The sequence below is a fragment of the Bos grunniens genome, chromosome 7, assembly GCF_055505025.1.
Source record: "Bos grunniens cultivar Pamir isolate PY7600 chromosome 7, Bosgru_T2T1.0, whole genome shotgun sequence".
Lineage (NCBI taxonomy): Eukaryota > Metazoa > Chordata > Mammalia > Artiodactyla > Bovidae > Bos > Bos grunniens.
The window spans coordinates 93439322-93464243 of record NC_141171.1 but is presented as its reverse complement, the minus strand read 5'-3'; the positions used below and the strand labels follow the sequence as shown (position 1 = coordinate 93464243).

General features: G+C 39.5%; 1 protein-coding gene across 22 annotated transcripts in view; it reads left to right on the top strand.

Moving 5' to 3' along the window:
• ARB2A (ARB2 cotranscriptional regulator A) overlaps positions 1 to 24922 on the top strand; it is a 419837-nt gene that overhangs the window by 46192 nt on the left and 348723 nt on the right. For all 22 annotated transcript variants that reach the window (XM_086413098.1, XM_086413086.1, XM_086413091.1 and 19 more), the window contains 2 exons: positions 2010 to 2111; positions 7340 to 7440. In XM_086413098.1, coding sequence (XP_086269224.1) covers positions 2042 to 2111; positions 7340 to 7440 — 171 coding nt within the window. In that variant the 5' untranslated portion in view covers positions 2010 to 2041. The remainder of the gene's footprint in view (positions 1 to 2009; positions 2112 to 7339; positions 7441 to 24922) is intronic.

Genomic DNA, 24922 nt, shown 5'->3' with positions numbered 1-24922 from the left:
AACAATGACTTTTTTTTTTTTTTTTTACAAGTTTTTTGGTATCTTATCTTTGTGTCCCACAGAGAGAGACTAGAGACTGGAGGTAGACAAACTATTTTTTCCTCTGGCATATTTTTATGATCTGTACAGATGGATTTATTATATCTCTGTAAGTGAGAGACAGAAATAAAGTGTTACTTCTGAGACTCTTTTGTTTTAAACAGAGGCCGGGGTCGGGGGTGGGGAGTTGCTGGTTTGCTATACTAGGTGTCCTGGAAGTTTTTTCTGTCTTCAGGAACTTGAGTTTGAATGAGAAAAAAAATCTCAAAATCTAAACTTAAAAAAGAAAATCTTCTGAGAGATAAATAAATTTGAAGCTTATCTTTTATTTGTTCCAAGTTTACATATGACACGAAGGTGACATATAGTGAGAATTTTTCCTCATCCCGTAATAACCTATAAGAAACTGTTAAGTACTGTTGACAGACTGATTTGAGGCTGGGGCAGGGAAAGTGCAAGATACGCCTGCAACACCGTGTAGTAACAGGAAATAAGAAAATGCTCACAAAATAAAGAGATGAGACTGAGGAGCCGGGATGACTGTTTGCAATGTAGTGACCTGGACGGAATCCTGGAACAGAAAATGGAAATTAATGGAAAAACTGGTGAATAATATCTGGGCTTAGTTAATAGTAATGTACCAACTTTGGTTTCTTCATTGTAGCAAATGTAGCATGGTAAGGTAGAATGTTAACAATAGGGAAAACTGAGTATAGACACTATCTGTACTATCTTTCAGCTTATCTGTATCTAAAATGATGCAGAAATAAAATGCTTATTTGCAAAATATTGTTGACAGTCTTTTATTATGTATAGTCAAATGATGTGAAGAATGGAAACTGTTTTGTGTCAGCCTGTTTTCTCCAGTTAGCGTGTTTCATTTTACTATTGTTATTTCCCCTCTAAAAGTAGAAAAATGAAAACAGTGGAAACAGTGAGAGACTTTATTTGGGCTCCAAAATCACTGCAGATGGTGACTGCAGCCATGAAATTAAAAGATGCTTGCTCCTTGGAAGAAAAGCTATGACTAACCTAGACAGCATATTAAAAAGCAAAGACATTACTTTGCCAACAAAGGTCCGTCTAGTCAAAGCTGTGGTTTTTCCAGTGGTCATGTATGGCTGTGAGAGTTGGACTATAAAGAAAGCTGAGCACTGAAGAATGGGTACTTTTGAACTGTGGTGTTGGACAAGATTCTTGAGAGTCCTTTGGACTGCAAGGAGATCCAGCCAGTCCATCCTAAAGGAAATAAGTCCTGAATATTCATTGGAAGGACTGATGTCTGGCTGAAATTCCAGTACTTTGGCCACCTGATGTGAAGAACTGACTCACTGGAAAAGACCCTGATGCTGGGAAAGATTGAAAGCGGGAGGAGAAGGGGACAGCAAAGGATGAGATGGTTGGATGGCGTCACTGACTTGATGGACATAAGTTTCAGTAAGCTCCGGGAGTTGGTGATGGACAGGGAGGCCTGGCGTGCGGCAGTCCATGGGGTCGCAAAGAGTCAGACACGACTTAGTGACTGAACTGACTGATGCTATATTACTATTATTTAGGTTTTTAAGCTCCCTTATTCATAGCAGTAAGATTTGGTGATCTTTAAAAGTCATATTAATATCTGAAAATTTTAAAAATGATAGAAGGAGGTTAATAAGGTACAAATTAGTATCTGTATATTCTGAAGGGAAAGAAGTTCATAATTAATCATTGTGGTACATAGCATCTGAGTTGTGGTTGTTTGGAGAATTACAGTTTTGAAAGTACTTATGTTATATTGATACTGTATGTCATCACAATGAAGCATTTTGGTAACTTAAAAAATTATAATGAGAATCTTATCATTTAAGGCAATACATAAAAAGTAACCTAACAGAAAAAGAAAAAAAAAAAGTTAAAATAATGTAAGATACCATCTTTGTTATTAATTATGAAAATAAATATAAGTAAATTTCATGTCATTTCTTTTCTAGATTTATTATCTAGGATAGATTTGGATGAACTAATGAAAAAAGATGAACCACCTCTTGATTTTCCTGATACACTGGAAGGATTTGAATATGCTTTTAATGAAAGTAAGTGGTGTATGCTATATATATGCAAGATTTGTTTAACAATGCTAATAGAAAATAAACAATCCTAAACTTTTATTTGCCAGCTAGAAAGTTTTGTATGTTTCTTTTGAGAAATAATATCTTATCCTTTCATGATGAAATTCTTCTGTCAAGTAAAAGAGCCAAGTAATTTCCCATACTTGTCAAGTCACTTAAACCAATGAATATGAATTTAATTTAACTTAGGTATTTTCAGTCTTGAGGGTTCAACTCCCTTGTATCCAGCTGGAACTCCCAATTAATAGTGTAGAAAGATGCTATTATTTCACATGTTATTTAAAAGATGAAGTGACTGGCAATAATTATCTGTGACACTATTTTAAAACATAATACTTGATTCCATTATTATTTTTTAGGCAACATCCTTATTGTAAAACTTCATTAAGTTCTGAATAAAATAAGCTTGGGACTTGGAATAAGGTACCATAGATTGCAAGAATGTTTCTTGCAGAAAGAACCATGAAACTGGATTAATAATACTGTAATACTTGAGGGGTAATGTTATTACAGGCCTGGTAGCATTTGAATTGTAGCTGTCTGTTGTACTACATCAACTGAATTGGTGATCTGTCATCATTGTGTGTGTGTTTTTAAAAATTTTACATGGATTTATTTTATTCTATTCACATTGACTCTTGTCATACCACCTACAAAAAGTGCAAAAGCACAATCAGTTTTCTAATACCAGGTCAGAGCCAGGTTGCAGAAGAGGAACTTTACGGTAAGTTACAAGAAGAGTTCAGATGTCCTGTCACTTGATGTACTTGAAGCTGTAAATATTGCCACCGGAGAATCTCTGGTTTTTTGCAGCGTCCATACAGTTCCTGCCAATGAGGCCTTCTTAGATTGATGTGTCTTTGCAGTATCAGTTATGGGTGTTAGAGCTTATAGGGATAGTATCTGTGTACTAGAATATTAACTGAACGTATTAGAACATATTAGAGACATATTAGAAAGGATTAGAACATATTAGAAACTTTGATCTCTTTTCTGATATTAATTTGCATGCTTTATCTTTTGGCAAAGTATGTGTGAGTAGTAATATTTTGTTTTTAAAAGAAATTTTTAAATTTCTTTATAGTTTGATTAACAGACTCTAAAGAACTTGAGACTGACATTGCTCCTGCCCCTTTGAAACAATGACCAGATTCCTCTTTCAGGCCAGGGATGGGGGCATGTGTTGGTGGTGCAGATGCATCATAGAACAGTGTTTGCTTTATGAATAGAAGACACCAGTGTTCATTGAAGTCTGCCTTTCATCTTCCTTGAACATTTCTTAAAGGAAATGAAAAACAAAGAAGCAATACACTTTTATCTCTCACTTTCTTATCAGATCTGTTCACACACACACGTCTTTGCTTACATTTTACATTCTTGCATGTACATACTCACTCTTGGGCACACCTGCACCTTTGCAAATGCATGTGTGCTTTCATGTACTTACACTGAATGTGTAAGCACCCTTGCACACACCTATCATGTATGTTTTTTAATATCCTGAACATTGTCTTACATAAATGTAGACTTACAGTATGGGCAAGGATTCTTGCATTCCAAGGAGAGAATGCCACTTTTATGGATCCTATTTTTAGCACGATGCAGTTCAGGGTTGAATTCACGGTGAATGTTGAGTACTTTTTTGAAGATGTGAGGATTTGAAACCAAGAAACTAGTTTCAGTATTAAATCCCTAAGAGAGCAGTCCTATCTTAGAATCTTCAGGGACTTTTTTTCAGGGTTTATAATGCAAAAACTTTCATGAAAGCTTTGAATTGAAACTTTCATTGACTAAAGCTTCTAAATTTTTCTAAAGAATTTTAAAGTTCTTAGTTGGGTAAAGAAGAATTAGGATACAGAGTTCACTCTAAGGAAAAAGAAAACTGTAACAAAGGGGAAGAGATTCTTTTTACCTGCATCAAACTGATACCTTGTTCTTTCAAATCACTGTACCTTTTCAAATACTCTTTGTGTTTAAAGTGCCTGTTTAGCCATTCTCCAGTTGCAGTTGGTATATGGCCCGGCTCAAGTGCCTTTGCCTTGAAAGATGAGGGTGAAGGCTTTTCACCTTATACCCTCACTCTTACTCCCTATATACTTTGGTGCAGTACTGTGAGAAATCACGCTTTTGTATCTCTCTCTCTCTCACACACACACACACACACACACATATATATATAACTCAGCAACAAACTGTTTTGAGTTTGAAGCTTGTCTTCCATGATGGCTGATTTTTATTGGATTCTTACTGTTGTCAGAAAGTGTCTTAAATATTTTCAGTTTATTAATTCACGTAGGTCATTGATAGCTTATCTTGGGTCTCAGACTCAACCACCAATCTGGTAAAATATATGGATAAGCTTTTCAAAATAACATGCATTTGGTTATACACTGGAGATTTTACAACTGATTTTAGGAGACTCTAAAATGTCCTAAATCAGACCTTTGACAGTTGCTAAAGACATTTTCCAAACCTTTGAGAAATACTATTTGCAAATCCAACTGTAAGTGATCCAGATTATCTTTTCTGGTTAAGAATGCTTACTCTCTTTGCCTCTTTATCTTCTTTTTACTTTTATACTAGTGTTAGTAGCTGGCTGTTTTGGCAAGGCTCATTTTTCCTAAAATATAAAAATCATTATCAACTTGTGAGAATCATTATGTTCAAAATGAGTAGAGAATTAAGAAAAACAAACAGCAAACCTCTCTTTGAGATGTAGATATATCTACATCTAACTACATAAACTCTCTCTCGGTAAGTCAGTTCCCTTTCACACAATAGTCCCATAGAAAATACATTTCAAATTTTAGCTGTAGCAGTATTACACATTACTATGTGCCACATGCCTTTAAGGTTGCTGTAGTCAAAATCACAAATGTCAGATTTGCAGATACCTTCAATTCATTTGTATTGGTATCCTAAATGGGAATTTCCCTGTCCTCAAAAGAAAGACATAGATGTACCTTATAATGTATATGGCATCATCTGACCATAAATGAGTGTTCGTTATGGTGATCTAGTGCTGTGTCTCATGTTAAGTATTAAAAAACTTTAGAAATAAGAATTAGCACTTATATTAAAAATACCGAGTATGTGTAGTAAAACTGATTCATAAAAATAATGAGATAGTTTTACTTAGAGTACTAATGTTTCCTGGATTTTAGCTCTGGTGCCATAGCTTTCCTTTCAAGTCTTTCTTCACTCTTGCAAGCCCTCATTGGATAAAAATCAAATACTAATAACTCAGTTTAGCTTGACCATGTACCTCTTCTGCCACTCCTAGGATAAAGGATAAAGGCTAAAGTTTGAGGCTTCTACTATTTGATTTCATGTGTTCTCCACTGTTGTTGTATTCAATTAGTCTCAGTACTCTCTTTGTTTCTGTTAAACTGGGTTGTTCACCATTATTTGAATTTACCATCTTTTTTTTTTTTTCAAAATTATATTTTCATTGTCTGAGGAGAGGAGAGGGAAGTTGTTAAAGCACTTGATCTGTTATCGTTTTTCTCTCCTGAATACCAGGAGAATGCTTCTGGGGAAACAAGACAGGTGGCTTGGTCTGCCATGAGGAGAATCCTTCTCCATGAAGTATTTTGAACAAGTTAACTGGTTTGGTATTGCTTACAGTTAAACCTATAATCTGCAGATATGTAATTGCATGTTTCTTTGAAAAATACCACATGAGCAGTACAACTCTCTGGCACATAAAGTAGAAGTGTTTATAACCAGCATGCTTACCAATGTGTGCAGTAACTCACATGCCCCACTTAGAGACATCACCTGTTCTGGACCAGAGCTGGACCAGAGCATGCTATCCAGTGAGAAGAAAAGACTGGGAAGACCCAGCCAGGCTGTTGCAAACCACTCCCAGCTTTGCCTGTGCCTTTTGGTTGCTTCAGCCATTGAAATTATTAATAAAGTTATTTATTGTCAGTATAGTCAGTGAACTTTGTGAGTTTGTCTTGACAGTCTTATCAGGTCAGTTTATTTCTCTTCCTCAGTTCTTGTCTCCTCAAAACAAAAATTTGGAACAGACTAAAGGGTTTAAAACAACAGACAAGTCACAATTCAGATTGCTCAAGCAGCAGATCTTTTGTTAGACAGATACTCCCAAAACGTGGAAGCCGGCCGATCCCAAAGGAGTCATCGTAATGATCCCTGTTGATTTCCCCTTTTATACTTCCCGTCTCCTCCTTTTGATTGTGCCCTGTGCCCTGTGCAGAATAGGGCTTGTACCCACCACCAGTCAAGAAAGGGAATGCAACTAGGCATACGTTCAAGGCCGATTGACAATTGCAAGTTATATAACAACAGGCTCTGTTGCGTGTGTCTTCCTATAATTCAGTCTGTTGTAATCAGATGTATATGTATGTGTAGAATATTTATGCACCCTCAATAGGCTCCTAGCTGCCTAAGGTTACTTGAGGAAGCCCCCTGGAGTTAGTTTGTATCCACTGTGTGCCTAGGGCCTGGAGTTGCAACAGTCTCTCTGGTGATTTTTGTAGCAAATCTGTGAGCCCCCCCTGGGTGTGTCTGAGAGGGGGTTTAGAGATCAGCTTTCCTCCTTTTCAGCTAGGTCACCCCTTGTTGCTGATGCCTAACTTCCTACCTAGCGGTCTAAACCTGCGTTGGTTCACTGTCCCTCTCCCATTTCCATTTGCAATCGTATTTGTATTTCAAGCCAGTTGAGAAATTTCACTAAAACCTTTGAACCTATTCTAGCCTATAGGGATCTTTCATTTTTCTAAACTCATTTTAGACTTTATGTGAATTGCCTGTAGCAGTTTTTTAGATTGTTGACTTCATTCTTTGTAAAAAGTTGCTTCACTTTTAAATATTTATGCTTTTACTCCTCAGGTAAACCTCTAAGCTTAAGAACGGGGACCATGTTCATGGCTGTAGCTAGCAAAAATCTTCATATGTTATAGGCCTTCAAATATTGTTAATTTGCTTTGGGTTAGAGAAATGAAGATGGAAGACATAGCTTTTGAGTACTTGGGTCCTTCTTTTATACTGTGTATATCTTTGCACTATATGGATATTTAAAGAAAAATATCTAATGAAAACAATGAAAATGTCCTGAGACATTAAATTTTTATTAGACATTATTTATTATGCTTTACATATTATTATAAATATACTCTGAATCATAGCACTATTTTAACAAATAAACTTGTTTGTTTGTCTTCTAGAGGGGCAGTTAAGACACATAAAAACTGGGGAGCCGTTTGTTTTTAACTACCGGGAAGACTTGCACAGATGGAACCAGAAAAGATATGAAGCACTGGGAGAGGTATGGTTGTGTATATGATTTAACCTTGTTTTTTATTCCAATTTTAAATAGTCAGAATAAAGGTTTAAGTTGAAGCAGTACATGTGTTCTCTCTACAAAATGGTTCAAAAAGCTTTTTGTATTTTTTTTTTATTTTTAGTGGTAGCATTAGAAACATAATTTCAGTTTAAATTTATGTTTTTACACAAATTTTTTCATGACCTTAATATTTTATAATGAATCATTATAAGGGGAACAAATTGATGCTAAATTTTATTTTTTTTTTAATGTTTTTAGGAGGTTGAGTCCTCTGCTGTGCCAGGAAGAATAAGTCTTCTTTGAAATGCTTATCTAAAACAAAAAGCACAGAGTTACCATTGTTAATTATGTGAGATGATGGATGTGTTAATTATCCTGGTCTTGGCAATTTTTCTTAGAAATTTCCTGGCAATTATAAAATCATCTTATTGTGCGTTTTAAGTATATACAAATACAGTTACCAGTTATTACCGAAAGTTACAAAAAAGTGTTTATCTATAGGAAGAAAATTGCTATTGGCTATAGACTACGTATCTTTGACTTGATGAAGGATTAGGCCTTGGGAAACATGACATGCCTCTTTAATGCTACCCCTGGTGGAAACTTTGAAAATGTCATCTGTCATTCGAGTGAATGTTTTGTTAAAGTTCCGAGTTTTACCCATTGGTGTCGTGCTGCTGTTGCTCAGTTGCTCAGTCATCTCAAACTCCTTGCAACCCCATGGACTGCAGCACGCCAGGCTTCCCTGTCCTTCACTGTCTGCCTTAACTCATGTCCATTGAGTTGATGATGCCATCCAACCATCTCATCCTGTGTCGCCCCATTCTCCTGCCCTCAGTCTTTCCCAGTATCAAGGTCTTTTCCAGTGGGTCAGCTCTTTGCATCAGGTGGCCAAAGTATTGGAGCTTCAGTTTCAACATAGTCCTTCCAGTAAATATTCAGTGTTGATTTCCTTTAGGATGGACTGGTTTGATTTCCTTGCAGTCCAAGGGACTCTCAGGTCTTCTCCAGAACCACGATTTGAAAGCATCAGTTCTTCGGCACTCAGCCTCCTTTATGGTCCAACTCTCAAATCCGTATATGACTACTGGAAAAACCATAGTTTTGACTATATGGACCTTTGTCAGCAAAGTGATGTCTCTGATTTTTGATGTCATAGTCTGTTTTTCATAAAATACATATGAACACATTTGTTTACTGTGATAACTAGACAACTGCTTAATTTCTATAAAGAAAAGCTGAAAGTTCTATTTATATTTTGGCTGTCTAATAAAAGTCAAAATGAATTATTTGGTTAAACAGTAGCATAAAGAATATATGAAATTAAGTTTTTCTTTTCTGGAATACAGCTTTTCTTGGATCTCTTCTGAACATCTTTGAGCAAAGATGTTGACAGCTTTTGTTCTGAACCATCTTTTTTAAGATGTCTGATTAGGAAGTAGACTTAGAAGATAGAGATTGTGTCTTCTTCTAGCGCAGAGGACAGATTTGTTTGATGTCCAAGGAATTTCATGGTAGGGAAGATCTACTGAAGAAGGAAACAGCAACCCACTCCAGTATTCTTGCCTGGAGAATTCCATGGACAGAGGACCATGGTGGGCTACAGTCCATGGTGTTGCAAAGAGTCGGACACAACAGAGCGACTAACACTTTCACTTTACTTTAATGCCAATGGAGAGTCACAGAAGTTTTGACTATGACCCTCATAGTCAATCTGAAGACATGTCACCATAATCCTGAAAACTCAAGTTCTCATATGATTATCTAGAGTTCCCAGAAAACATATAAACATTGTGTTTAAATTCTGAAAATAGTTTAATGCTTCTTATTACCAATAAGATCTCTAGTTCTGTTAAGCGAGAACCTGTGAAAAGTCTCTCACCAGTGTCCTCCACGTAAAAGCACTGGAAAAACTTTTCTCCTCGGTGATGGATAGGGCAGAATTCAGAAATTTGAGCTTATTGCCTTGAGCCTGCCTTAATAAATAAACTTTTGGTATGCTTAAATTTAAGTTTTAAGAAGACAGCTTTTAACTTCAGCCAACAATCTAAACCAAAGCCCCTTCTGTTTTCTTAAGTTTTCCTGCAGAATATTGAGTTTTGTCTTCAGCTGAGAGGTACTATATATGTTTCACAACTGCTGTTTTGGTTTATGTTTATTTCTCTCTTAAGGAGATTATTATAGCAGTCATTCAGCAGAAATTGTTTTTAAGACTTGCTCCTGAAATGCTCTATCATTTCTATGTAAATTAAACTTACTGTGTAAGTAAAATAAACTGAGATGTCATTTTCTTTTTAGAATGCAGTGTCATAACTACACAAAAGAGTACTCTTTTACACTCACAGTTACATTTTTACAGTCAAACAAATGCTTTTGCTAATATGTATATATATATTTTTACTGTCTACATATAACTTAATAAAAACATATAGCTTTTTTTTTTTTTTTGCCAGCCACCTTTTCCTTTTATTTTATTTTTTTTTATTTTATTTTATTTTTAAACTTTACAATATTGTATTAGTTTTGCCCAATATCGAAACGAATCCGCCACAGGTATACATGTGTTCCCCATCCTGAACCCTCCTCCCTCCTCCCTCCCCATACCATCCCTCTGGGTCGTCCCAGTGCACCAGCCCCAAGCATCCAGTATCGTGCATCGAACCTGGACTGGCGACTCGTTTCATACATGATATTATACATGTTTCCATGCCATTCTCCCAAATCTTCCCACCCACTCTCTCTCCCACAGGGTCCATAGCTTTTAATAAGTTTGGTTAATTTGTCTAAATTTAGAAAGATACTTTCAGTTTAAAGAAGTGGGAGAGTGGTATGAAAGGGTGATTTTCAGAATAGAAGTTTTCATGCATATATATCGGAGACGAATATTATGCCAAGGAATAACGTTTCCTTTGAAAGATTAGAAAGGCTATCATTTAAGTAATAAATAGAATGTAAAGCCCAGCATGTAACTTGTCAAATTTTCTCAACTGTCTCTCTCATGTCAATACTGAATTATTATTAAATGGAGAATTTGTAATCCAGAAGAAATTCTAATGAAAGATTTGAGTTTTTTGCCTAAATTGGGTCTTTGCACTTCCTTTGATATTTGTTTACTTCTTTAAAAGTTAATAAATTGTTAGTGTGCTTAGAAAGAGGATAGTATTGATTAAACAGTCTTAAAAGCTTGGCTTTTTATTCACGGCTAGGACCACATTTACAAAAAAAGAAAGTAAAGGCATAATTTCCACTCCCCCGAACCTAAATTAGTAATATGTCTTGTAAAACAGTGCAGTGTTATTGAAAAGTACTACTACTAAAAAAATGGAATTTATGCAGCTTAAAAAATTGGATTTTTCCAATGGCCATATTCAGGTATTTGAAATAGGAACAACTTAAAGAATAATAATATAAATTATTATGTTAGTAGTCAAATATTTGAATATAATGTGATTTGTTGTTGTTGTTCAGTCATTCAGTCGTGTCTGACTCCTTGTGATCCCATGAACAGCAGCACACCAGGCTTCCCTGTCCTTCACCGTCTCCTGGAGTTTGCTCAAACTCATGTCCCTTGAGTCAATGATACCAGTGATGTGTGTGACTAATATCTTCATATAATGTGAAATTCCCACATCTCATATTGTGACAGAAACCAAGGCCTGGCTGTCAGGAAGTCTGGTCCTAGTTTTGGCTCAGCACTATCTCTCTGGTAGAGAAAATACAAGATGAGCTGAGGACATTGTCTTTTTTGGAAGGCAAACCCTCAGTTTAATGGCAGTATGTGAACAGGACAAAGAAACCCAACTTGAGAGGATTTCCTTTGGCCAAAATTGGGACAGTTTGAGGGTAAAACAGAATAAGGCTTCTATTGATTATAAAATATTTAATTAAAAGTCTTGATTCCATAGCATTTTTATAATATAGCTAATTTGCTGTCGTAAGATGAAAATTATCTGAAAATTGGTAATCAAAGGGAAAGAATTAAGTAGCTCAACATTTTATGAGAAACCGTAGTTCATTTGCAGTTGAAGAAGGAATGTTTTACTTTACCAAAGAATACTGGCTACTAACAGTAAAAAAAAAAAAAAGATACAGTTAGAAAATCACCATCATTCTAAAGATGTTCCCTCAAGAGTCCCATTTCCTGCTTATTCAGTCAACCACTAATCTGGGATCTACCGTGAAGGGACTTCACAGTAAGTGAAGTGACTTATGCAGCAGATATAATTAAGGTTACTAGTCAACTGATCTTAAGATCTTAAGATAGGGAGGTTGTCCTGGATTATCTGGGTGAATTCTGTATAATCACAAGAGCAATTAAAAGCCGAAGAGAAAGGGCAGAAGAGTCAATCACAGAGATTCTGCAGAAGAGGCAGGGAGAGCGGCTTCAGGCACGAGGATTCACATGCCATTGCTGGCTTTGAGATAGAACCAAAGAGAGGCCTGCATGAGCTCAGGGTACCCCTAAACTAATAAGAAGCACGGAAAACTCAGTGCACTGCATTTGGCCAACAACTTGAGTGAACTTGAAAGGGGACTTTCTCCAGAACCTCCTGGTAAGAGCCCAGCTGGCTGACACCTTGATTTTGGCTTTGTGAAACCTAAAGCGGAGACGCCAGTGGAACCAACCCATATTTGTGATCTATAAATTGTGAGATGCTGAATTCAGTTTAAAGCTATTAAGTTTGTGGTAACTTGGTAAATTAAGTTTGTGGTTGTTAATTTAGTAGAGGAAAACTACCATACAACTGCTTCTTGAAATAATTGATTTCATGAAGGATGTGAGGGAATATTTGCACAGTATGTTTGCACAGAATATTTGCACTTTTCCCAGAGTATCAACTCGGAGATTTCTTGCAATTGTAAGGGGAAAAATACATACCTTAAAATAGAGATTTAGCCATCAGCACAGTACCTGATGCACACAGTTAGTATCACCAGCGGTAGAATAACTTGACATTCTGTATCATCTGATAGGATGCTGTTTGAAGTACACAGCATTAACTGTGGATGTATCTTACTACACATGCTGGCTCTGACGCTAATCAGCCCTTTAGAGTTGTATTCCATTTTCGTGAAATACAGGAATAGAGGGAAGAGTAAATGATACCACAAGGACACAATCCAATACAAGGGACATGTAGAAGACAATACCATTAAAAATACTGAAAAGATTTGTGTGTTGAGGGTAAAGAAACTGTTGTAGATGGAAATAAACAAGGAGACAGCAACTAGCTTGCATATATGAACATTGATGGGACTTTGGTTAAAAAAAATAATAAGGTAAAACAAACAACCTGTATACTCTTCAGGAGCAATGAGGAAGAATTGTTCATGTTTTTCAGGTATGAAATATCACGTATTATGGTTATGTAGAAAAATGTCCTTATTCTTAGGTGATGCTAGTGAAATATTATAGGGATAATAAATAAATATAGGGAGAAAGTCATGGTGCCTGCAAGCTATTTTTAAATGTGTCTCAAAGAAGAGGAAAAACTCAGGGAAATAGAAAGTATGTATGGCAAAATGCTGTTAGTTGTCCAATCAAAGTGGAAGATGTAAAGATGCTTATTGTACTATTTTTCAACATTTCTGTGTGTTTGAAAGGTTTCACAAGTTGAATATTGGGGGAAAGGAAGCTGGTGATAGGAACCTGAGTATGCTTCACGTTTGTAAGTGAGGCTTGCTCCCTGGCAGGCATACTTGGGTGCTCTTGGACTATACCATTTTATTTGTTGTGTGCTGTGCTAAGTTGCTTCAGTCTTGTCCAACTGTTTGTGACCCCATGGACTACAGCATGCCGGGCTCCTCTGTCCTGGGATACTCCAGACAGGAATACTGCAGTGGGTTGCCATGCCCTCCTCCAGGGGATCTTCCCAACCCAGGGATCAAACCTGCGTCTCTTGGTCTCTTGCTTTGCAGGCAGGTTCTTTACCACGAGGGCCACCTGGGAAGCCCACCGTTTCACTTGGGACCCATCAAATCCTAGAATTTGGAGTACTTTTTTTCTGGGGTAACAACATCCATTCTAGGACTTGAGTTGTCTCCCAATAGTTTATTCCATTTTTTAGAAGTACCTTACTTAGTGTTTTGCCTGAGGCATAAACGTGTTTGGTGTCACAGAGGCAGTGAACTCAGTGGGTGAGCATTATGACAGTTTCTGTGAATCTCTCATACTCCTGTATGTCATATTGGATATGCCAAGAATACAAGGCCCTGCCTGCTTTTTCACCTGGGCCATTTCTCAAGAGTTGTGTTTGCAACAAGCAATATTGAAGCATGAAGTTAGGTCTTTCTCTGGGACAAAGAACAGGCTTGCCTACAGCTTGCTGTCAAATGGTAAGCTCCCCAAGCTCGGTATTTTGCAGCTTCAGCCTGAACCACTGTGTGTGCAGCATCCATCTAGGGTCACATAATGTTGTGCTCCATGGACTTGGAGTCCAGGAAACCAGTGCAAATATGCTGATGCTATGCTGTGATGAGTAAAGCCCTTTGTCTGTGACCCAGAAATTTTGTGTCTTGCGTTAGCACCCATGAAACAGTAACAGGCTAGCTGATTAGTTTGTAACTAGAGCAAAAGCAAATCTCAGACCTGTCAGTGACGATTGACTCCCTGCCAGGGAGCAAGCCTCACTCCCAAACGTGAAGCGTACTCAGGTTCCTATCACCAGCTTCCTTTCCCCCAATATTCAACTTGTGAAACTTCTCAAACACACAGAAATGTTGAAAAATGGTACAATAAGCATCTTTACATCTTCCTCCTTGACTGGACAACTGCTAACAGCATTTAGAAGAATGAATAGCATTAGAAGAATGAATAGATCTTCAATAATTCCTGTTTTCAGTCTGACTACGCACTTCCACTCTTCACTGGGCCTGCATTTTCTAAGCCTGAAGGCCCTGAGGTTCTGCGAGGCCAGTAACGTGGTTTCCTGTTTTAAACAGACGACACCACTGTTCAGCCAGTTATGTTAGAAGCTTCATAGTCCTTTCACTCTTGGTGTTTAATGTGTGGCCAGGTCTTGTACCTTTTTGCATCTCATCTTCCTCCATCACTACTGCTGTTGGTTGAGCTTAGGTCTGTATCATCTCTTAAAGCTATATCTCTGCAGTTCAGCTGAAATGCATCGCCCCGTCAGTATTCATATGTCAAAGCTCTAACCCCTTGGGTGATTGTATTTAGGGATGGGGCTGTTACAAAGTAACTTAGGTTCAATGTGGTCATAGAGATGGGGTCCTAGTCAGATAGGATTAGTCGCTTTACATCTCTCTTTCTCTCTGTCTCTCCACTCCTGCCCCTTCTCTGTTTCTCCCCTTCTCCTCCGTGTATGCACCAAGGAAAGGCCATGTGAGGATAGAGCAAGAAAGCAACTGTCTACCAGCCAGAAGGAGCCCTCTCGCCAGGAACCTAATCAGCCAAGCACCTATATCTGGTACTTCTCAGCCTTCAGAACCGTGAGAAAGGGATTTCGGTTGTTTGAGCCAGCTAATCTACGGTGCTTTGTTATGGTGGCCTGATCAAACTGTTAGCTGCAGTGTGGTCGCTCCGTGTCTGCTCTGCCCTCCTGAACAGGTTCAGGTCTTTGAACCTGTTCTCAACACTGCTACCAGAGATATTCATATCTTTTGAAGCTGCCACTGTGATCATGTTTGCCTGTTTTTGGAACCTTGTGTTTCCCTGCAAGATGAATTTTAAGCCGCGTGCCTTGTTGCACCAGACCTTTCATGAGTTGGCCCTTTCATATTTTTTCTGGCTCCATCACTTGCCTTCCCTCTTGCCCCAGTTCCCACTCACCCTATGCTCGAGCTATATAAACCTACTCGTGGCTTCCTAATACGCTGTGCTGTTGTATATCTCTGGGCCTTGACTCAGGCAGGGAGCATGTGGTGCCAGGCTGCAGCTTCCCCACCCTCCCTCCCATCTGTTTGCAGAATATTTATTCATCTCTCAAGCTTAGATCAACCTCAAAGAAAACTTTCTCTGATCCGCAGAGGATAGAATGGACCTCTCTCTCTTTTGTGTGTTTCATATTTGCTTTTAAGATAATTCTAGTATGACATATATAATATATTATTTCTCTTAGTGTTCAGTGTATCTTTCTCCTCTTACTAGATGTGGTGGGAGCTTACTTGAGGCTAAATAGATAGTGCACTAGTCAGGGTGCTCCAGAGAAACAAAACTAACAGGTTTTATGTTGTTATTGCACTAAGTCGTGTCCAACTCTTTTGTGACCCTAGCCAGGACTGTAGCCTGCCAGGCTCCTCTGTCCATGGGATTTCCCAGGCAAGAACACTGGAGTGGGTTGCCATTTCCTTCTCTGGAGGATCTTCCTGACCCAGGGATTGAACCCATGTCTCCTGCATTGACAGGCAGATTCTTTACCATGGAGCTACTAGGGAAGCCCAACAGGTTGTGTATATATAGAGAAATACACTTATTTTAAGCAATTTGCTTATGTAATTATGGAGACTAGATGAGTCCAAAATCTTATGGAGAGGTCAGTAGTCTAAAGAACCAGGTAAGAGTTGATGTCCCAGTTTGATTTCAAATATGTCTTCAGGCAGAATTCCCTCTTGCTCTGGAAAAAGTGAAATGAAAGATCCTTGGGGGATCTTCCCAACCTGGGATTAAACCCGTGTCTCCTGCATTGCAGGCAGATCCTTTACTGTTTGAGCCACTAGGGAAGCATTTGCTCTGGAAAGTTCAGCCTTTATTCTTTGAAGCCCTTTAACTGATTGAATGAGGCCTACCCTTATGAAGCTGAAGCTCCAATACTTTGGCCACCTGATGAGAACTGACTCATTAGAAAAGACCCTGATGCCGGGAAAGATTGAAGGCAGGAGAAGGGAACTACAGGGGATGAGATGGTGGATGGTATCACCAACTTGATGGATGTGAGTTTGAGCAAGCTCCAGGAGTTGGTGATGGACAGGGAGGCCTGGCATGCTGCAGTCCATGGGGTCACAAAGAGTCAGACACGACTGAGCGACTGAACTGACTGACTGACCCTCATGAGGGAGGTCAATCTACTTTACTTAAAGTACCTTGCTTTACATGTAAATTTCATTCAAAAATACCCTCACAGAAATAGCCAGAATAATGTCTGACCATGTATCTGAGCACCATGGCCCAGCTAGATTGATCCATAAAATTGCACATCACAAAGATTGATCACACAGTCAATCACAGTTTTATTCTGTGATTTATTCTGAGTAGGCCGTAAGACCTCACATAGCCTTTGGGCTCAGGGTGGAGTCATTTTCTGTAGAAATTCAAGCCCATGATGTGATGCCTACTGCCTTTTCTTCACCAGAAACCCTCAATTTCTTTCTATCTTGTTTAATTCTTTCCATTCACAGAAATAGGCGGGATATATATTTGTACTGTGGCATAATAAGCATGCAGCAGCTGTTTTTTCTTTTTCATTTCCATTATAGACAGGAACTTTTCTAAGCTTTCAGTCATAAGGTTTACAGTTTCACAGTGACCAGCCTGCTACAAGTTATATACTTCATGATTTGATGGCCCAGCAGGGAAGAGAAATTCCTTCCCAAAGATATCTTTTGTAGAAGATGTAAGCTGAAACATAAGAATCAAAAGATATTGGTCTATTACTAGAGTAAGATTCATTCATCAGCAGTTGGTCCTTTTCGTCATCACAGTGAAGGACCAAAATGTCTGCAATTTGAAGCTACTCAGGTTAGACCAGAGAAGGCAATGGCACCCTACTCCAGTACTCTTGCCTGGAAAATCCCATGGACGGAGAAGCCTGGTAGGCTGCAGTCCATGGGGTCGCTAAGAGTTGGGCATGACTGAGCGACTTCACTCTCACTTTTCACTTTTCTGCATTGGAGAAGGAAATGGCAACCCACTCCAGTGTTCTTGCCTGGAGAATCCCAGGGACCGGGGAGCCTGGTGGGCTGCCGTCTCTGGGGTCACACAGAGTCGGACACGACTGAAGCGACTCAGCAGCAGCAGCAGCAGGTTAGACCATGCCAGGTTCCAAAACAGAGACTGTCTTGGCAAACATAGAGCTTAACCTCTTCGGACATTTATTGCTGTAAGACACAGTAGAAGAACTGTATTGTCACACCAGCATCCTCCCCAACCCCATCTTCCTCAGATCCTTTGCAAATACAGAGAGTTCTGTTTTGTGGGGACCCTCCTTTGGCTGCCTTGGTCTTGCCTCTCCTAGGCCTTTTGTGGACTGGCTCCCTTTTGGTTGAGCATGAGCATGCACTTGTGTAGGTCTACAAGCTAGCCCTTCTTGACTTTATTTCTACCCATTTTTGGTAACAGATGTTCAGTTGCCTATTGCAACTTTCTGTAAACCACTACACTAAGCTTGATAAGCAACATATGTGCATTTGAGGTGATATTTCTTCACCCATGGCTGGACCCTACGTACCATAAAACATAGCTTTTTTACCTGAATGCCTTTTCCAAATTGGTACTGTGTTTTTTGCTCCAGTGCTTTTTTTGTGTTTTGAGTGTTTACATCTACCTCCATGTGTGCAAAACTTAGCCCTAAGTGCCTGTACCTGTCATGTCCATTAGAGTCCCTTGGGGCTGTGGGCAGTGGTCCAGTATAGTTCACTTGCCAGCTGCCTGTGGGCCTTCACTGTAGGAAATCTGCCTCCTGGCTTTTGCAGTCTGTTTTCTCATAGGTGGATAGTACAGTCCTTGTCATTCTGTGCCTCTGAGGGTACAAGAGGAAGAAGCTGATGATCAGCCACTGTTGCATGGGTGCAGCTCCACTGTGTCCATGTGTCTGTTAAGCTAAAGTGGCAACGTCAAGTGAGCACAGTAAGGTATCCACTTGTTGGTTAGAGTTACCTTATGCTTATTTTGATAGGAATCAGTGTATCTTTAATGAGTCCTTTAAATTCCCATGGGGTTATACTAGGGCGTTTGCCCTAGGCTCCAGTCTGCATTTTTGAAGTACCTTCCTGGTTCACTTTTCCATAGCCCATCTACCTGACCATATGACCAAGCCATTCACCAGCACCCATGAGTCACACAAACTGTAGGACCCACGTTGGTGTCTAACTCTTTTGTCACTGAAAGGTTGCACTTTTGCCCATTGAGCCGATTTATTCTAATCTTCAGTCAGAGTTTCTTCCGTCAGTTGATCACAGTGTGGAAGCTTGCCACACAGGGGTGCCATCCATCACCTTGGAAGTGACATCTGTAAACCAGGAAGCTTTTTGTTTGTCAACTAGGGACCACTCAGAAAGCGCTCCTCAGGTAGCAGTGGGATTCAATAGTTCTCCAGGTGGCTGCAAAATTGGTGCTAATGGGAAAGAGGCAGCCTGCTCCTATGAGCAGGTACATTTCTTGTTTTCCTCTGGTAGATCCTGTATCAACCATTTCCATTTTTATTGTGAAATTTTCCTTTGTGCTCTCTTCCTTATTAGACTCTTTCTGTGACATTACACAGAACATTATGGGTAGCTCAGATCTCAAAATCATTGCCTTCAGTTATGGAGGCAGTTTCAGGTGATGCATGGAAACGAGCCAGTGTCTTTGAAGCAGAAGGTGCTGGATTGTTGCATCTGGACATTTTTGTCTAAAACTCAGCAATCCCTGCTGGACAGCCCTCGTAGACTTTTGCCGTAAGTTCCAGTCTGGAGGAGTGAGTTCAAGTTATAAAAACTTCCAGAATTATATAAAGGGTGAATCATAAGAATTCCAAGTGTATTGATTGGGCTACTGTGGCCTTTTGTAATTCAGACACAGCCTGCTGTTGTGCAGGCCTTCATTTAAATATGGCCGCCTTTCAGAAGCTTTATGGACAGAAGCTAGCAGTATCCTCGCTTGTAGAATATGTCCTCTATAATCACACCAACCTAACTAAGTGTTGAGCTTCTCTTTTGGTTTCTGAGGTAAGCCTTTGACTGTGTAGATCACAATAAACTGTGGAAAATTTTGAAAGAAATGGGAATACCAGACCACCTGATCTGCCTCTTGAGAAACCTATATTCAGGTCAGGAAGCAACAGTTAGAACTGGACATGGAACAACAGACTGGTTCCAAATAGGAAAAGGAGTACATCAAGGCTGTATATTGTCACCCTGCTTATTTAACTTCATGCAGAGTACATCATGATAAACGCTGGGCTGGAAGAAGCACAAGCTGGAGTCAAGATTGCCAGGAGAAATATCAATAACCTCAGATATGCAGATGACACCACCCTTATGGCAGAAAGTGAAGAGGAACTAAAACGCCTCTTGATGAAAGTGAAAGAGAAGAGTGAAAAAGTGGGCTTAAAGCTCAACATTCAGAAAACTAAGATCATGGCATCTGGTCCCATCACTTCATGGGAAATAGATGGGGAAACAGTGGAAACAGTGTCAGACTTTATTTTTGGGGACTCCAAAATCACTGCAGATGGTGACTGCAGCCATGAAATTAAAAGACGCTTACTCCTTGGAAGGAAAGTTATGTCCAACCTAGATAGCATATTAAAAAGCAGAGATATTACTTTGCCAACAAAGGTCCATCTAGTCAAGGCCATGGTTTTTCCAGTGGTCATGTATGGATGTGAAAGTTGAATCAAAGCTGAGTGCCGAAGAATTGATGCTTTTGAACTGTGGTGTTGAAAAAGAGTCTTGAGAGTCCCATGGACTGCAAGGAGATCCAACCAGTCCATTCTGAAGGAGATCAGTCTTGGGTGTTCTTTGGAAGGACTGATGCTAAAGCTGAAATTCCAATACTTTGGCCTCCTCATATGAAGAGTTGACTCATTGGAAAAAACTCTGATGCTGGGAGGGATTGGGGGCAGGAGGAGAAGGGGACGACAGAGGATGAGATGGCTGGATGACATCACTGACTCGATGGACATGAGTTTGGGTGAACTCCGGGAGTTGGTGATGGACAGGGATGCCTGGTGTGCTGTGGTTCATGGGGTCGCGAAGAGTCAGACATGACTGAGTGACTGAACTGACTGAACTCAGTGTTGAGTTTTTCTGTTGGTTTTGAGGTAGGCAATGGCAGCAAATCCTTCCTGGTTGCCTGTGGAATATCACCAGTGGCTCCTGTGTAAGTTACTCATCCAAACTTTAACATATGAGCAGGCCCTCGGAACTTTGTTAAAATTGCCAAGCAAATTGTTAATGAGAGTAAACTGATGAATTCAGATAATCTTGTGGATAAACAAGAAACATGGGGTCCTTCCCACATGAAGGCAAATGCTGATTGACTCTTTTCTGATAGATATCAACAAAAAGGCATTTGCAAGATGAAAAAAAAAACTTTCTTTAAATAACGTTGAAATACTGCTGCATTGTGTTTGACTTGTAGAGTGGGAGGATAATATATAATTTTTCCTGATGAACTTCGTTAGCTGGGTAGAAAAACAAATAGGATAAATACACTAATGCTGATGTAAAAAGCTAGAACATTTAATAACTAAGGTCAGATGGGCATTAGTTCTGTGTTTAATAACCTGTGAGAGTAGCCAGTGGTGTGAGTTGGTTAAAAATAAGATGATGGTTTGTCCTGAGACTGGAATAAACAGGTGCATAAACACACATGGATTCTTTAAATGAAGATATGATCTCAGTCAATAAAACATTTTTTTCACTCAACGTTTACACACTTAATGAGAATAATTTTCAACTAAAGTAGGCAGTTAGTTCTTAGGTAAGATTTCTGAAAAAAACTCAGCCTGAGCTGTGATGGTGTTCTCTGTTAGGTGTTGTAGTCCTGCATGACAGGTAACTTGCTGCTTCTCAGCTAGCATTTGTTAAGAATGCTGTTATTTCCTCCTGTCAGGAATCCATATGTGTGCTGTGTAGAGCAACAGACTGGAGACACAAGGCCTCAACCTGCTAAAGTGGGTGTCCACTCCTCCACGCTCAGAGATTTGAGATAGGGTGTTAAAGTGAAGTGTCTTATTAGAGTACAAGTAGGCTCCATTTGCATATGTTTTGTGGTGAATTTTAAAGTAAAAGTACTCTTTGGGTATTCCTCAAATGCATTATTTTTTTGCTTTTAAAAATTAGGCTATGATTTTGCCCTTATTATTAAATATTATCTCTGGACCAGTTTTTATATACAGATTTCATCCATGCATAGGACCTAACCGCTCTTATTAGTAGGCAGTTACCTATGTTAAGTGTGACTAGAAATCACTGTCTATTTTTTGTCACTCTGACCCTTTATGCCTCGTAAGTTATTTCGTCTGACTGTCATGGTAAAGGCCGTGTATGGTAGCCACTGGAAGTGGGAATAAGGGGCACATACGCTTGCAAAAAACTGTGACTGTTACTATGTTTTGATACTGTTTTATTGCTGCAGCCACCCAAACAATCATCCCTGGCACCCTAGGTTTGAAGATAATATGTGAAGTGTATGTAAATAATATGTGGGAGATAACATGACTTCTTTCTTTTCAAAATATTGACTCCACTGTGCCCTCATGTAATGGTATTTTCTGCTTTTCTTCTTACCTCTGAACATTTGTTTTCTCCATCTCCTTTGTGACTTCTTGTACTTTTGAGTGAGTGAAGCCGCTCAGTCATGTCCGACTCTTTGCGACTCCGTGCACTGTAGCCCCCCAGGCTCCTCTGTCCATGGGATTCTCCAGGCAAGAATACAGGAGTGGGTTGCCATTTCGTGAGGTTTGTCAGAACTCAGTTCTAGGTCTTCTGTTTTTCTCTATTCGTTTTCCCTTGGTAACTGATGGCACTCCCATAGCTTCTGATACTATCACTGTGCTATTTGATCTAAATCCTGATCTGCGCCCTTATCTCCCTGCGCTCTGAACTGGACACCTTCACTTGGGTATTGCATTAGGCATGTCACACTGTTTATGCACAACTGAACTGACGGACCATCTTTACATTCTCTTGGAAGTGTTTTCCTATACATCCGGATTCTGTGTATCACTCAGACTAGCTATGTAGGAGTTGAACTGGAGTTTTTCTCTCCCGCAGTTTGTATAGCTCACCATTCTTTGTGGTGTCCTACACACTGGTCCCCTTATCCCCTTCATCCATGTGGAGTCCATGGTAGTCTCAAGCTTCTTTTGTTTGTTTGTTTATTCATTTATTCATTCAATAGTCCCTAATTTAAAAAAAAACATTTTTTTGACTGCCTACTCTGAGCCATGCTGAGTACTCTGGGTACTGAGGAGATCACACAATTAACCAAAACAGGTAAACATTGAATGGAGATCACATTTTTTGTGCGGAAGGGGAAGGCAGATAGTAAACAAAATAAATAGCATTTAGCATGGAGAAGGCAATGGCACCCCACTCCAGTACTCTTGCCTGGAAAATCCCATGGACGGAGGAGCCTGATGGTTGCAGTCCATGGGGTCGCTAAGAGTCGGACTCGACTGAGCGACTTCACTTTCACTTTTCACTGTCATGCATTGGAGAAGGAAATGGCAACCCACTCCAGTGTTCTTGCCTGGAGAATCCCAGGGACGGGGGAGCCTGGAGGGCTGCTGTCTCTGGGATTGCACAGAGTCAGACACGACTGAAGTGACTTAGCAGCAGCAGCATTTAGCTGTAGATACTGTTTTGAAAAACAAATAAAAGCCGTGGGTCAGGATGAGTGAAAGTGCAAGCACTATGCCCAGGAGCACTTCACACTAAAGAAATCGAGGAGGTGAGGAATCAACAGCATTGACCAAAAGGGCAGGCCATTGAGCAAGAGGAAAACTGAGCCTGCCATGTTCTTAAAGCCGTGTGAAGAATATGTATCTAGGAGAAGGAATGACAATAGATTCTATAGATTCAGTCAAACAGCGACCAGTTGAGGGTGTTTTGGTTGAAACTCTCCTAACTCATCTATCTCCCTGGCTAAGTGTAATCCTTGAATCCCACTCTGAAGCCAAAATATTATTCCAAAGTTATTAACTTTATTATCTTTTATTTCTCAGTGACTTTAGGATAAAGATTAAACTACTTCATATGGCCTACAAGCCTCAAGCTGATCCATGTAGCTTCATTTTCCTTTGTCATGCTCTATACTTCAAGCCATTATGAACTTCTTAGGTTATTTGAAGTTATTTTTCTCACAACTTTAAAATGAAAGTGTTAGTCACTCAGTCGTGTCCGAGTCTGTGCGGACTCCATACACTGTAGCCCGCTAGGTTCCTCTGTCCATGGCATTTTCCAGGCAAAAATACTGGACTGGGTTGCCATTCCGTTTTCCAGGGGATCTTCCCAACCCAGGGGTCAAACTCAGGTCTCCTGCACTGCAGGCTGATTCTTTTTAATGTTTGAGCCACCAGGGAAGCCCCCAGCTTTAATATGACCTCTATTCTTTGCATGGAATATTTCTTCCCTTCTCATCTAACTACTGTTCATTCCTAACGTAATGACTTAAGTGTCAATTCTTTAGTGAGACTTTCTGTAACCTAGAATTAGGCTAGATCCTCAGAGATTCTGATATTTACTGTCATAACTCAAATTTAGTTCAGTTCAGTTCAGTCGCTCAGTCATGTCTGACTCTTTGTGACCCCACTGAGTGCAGCATGCCAGGCCTCCCTGTCCATGAGTAACTCCTGGAGTTTACTCAAACTCATGTCCATTGAATCAGTGATGCCATCCAACCATCTCATCCTCTGTCGTCTCCTTCTCCTCCCGCCTTCAATCTTTCCCAGCATCAGGGTCTTTTCCAGTGAGTCAGTTCTTCGCCATCAGGTGGCCAAAGTATTGGAGTTTCAGCTTCAGCATCAGTCCTTCCAGTGAATATTCAGGACTGATCTCCTTTAGGATGGACTGGTTGGATCTCCTTGCCGTCCAAGGAACCCTCAAGAGTCTTCTCCAACACCACAGTTCAAAAGCATCAGTTCTTCGGCACTCAACTTTCCTTATAGTCCAACTCTCACATTCATACATGACTACTGGAAAAACCATAGCTTTGACTAGACGGAACTCATATTACACTTTGTTTTTTCTGGAGTTTCATGCCTCTCTCACTTACGTACTTCTTTCTCTCTCAACTGTAAGCTAAGTGAAGTCAGAGGCTCTGTTCATTTGGTTTACGCATTATTCCTGGTGACTAGCACAGAGCCTGGCTTGGGACTAGCACTCAATATTTTTTGTTTGACTATAGAATAAAATTATAATATGGTATTTCTGTTCAGAATTGTTATGGGGTTATGTATTGTTCCTATTGTGACTTCTGAAATGTATATATTTATGTAAAATGGAAAGACTTGGCATTAAAGTAGTAATAAATTCACTTTTAAAAAGTATGTGTGTAGTAGAAAAATATAACAAGGGAAAATATTTAAAAAATCCAAAGAATGTGAGATTGAGAAGTAAGGTGTAATGTATTCCTATATTTATATAGACTGGAAAAGGGAAGACTGCAGAGAACTAGATCATAGATCCCTTCAAGGTACCACCATAAATGAAGGAAGGTAATTATTTTATTCCCTGAAGATTGTAGGAGAGCAGCAGTTGCCTGAAGTTAAAGACAGAAAAGTCTAAGTTGAATATTCAG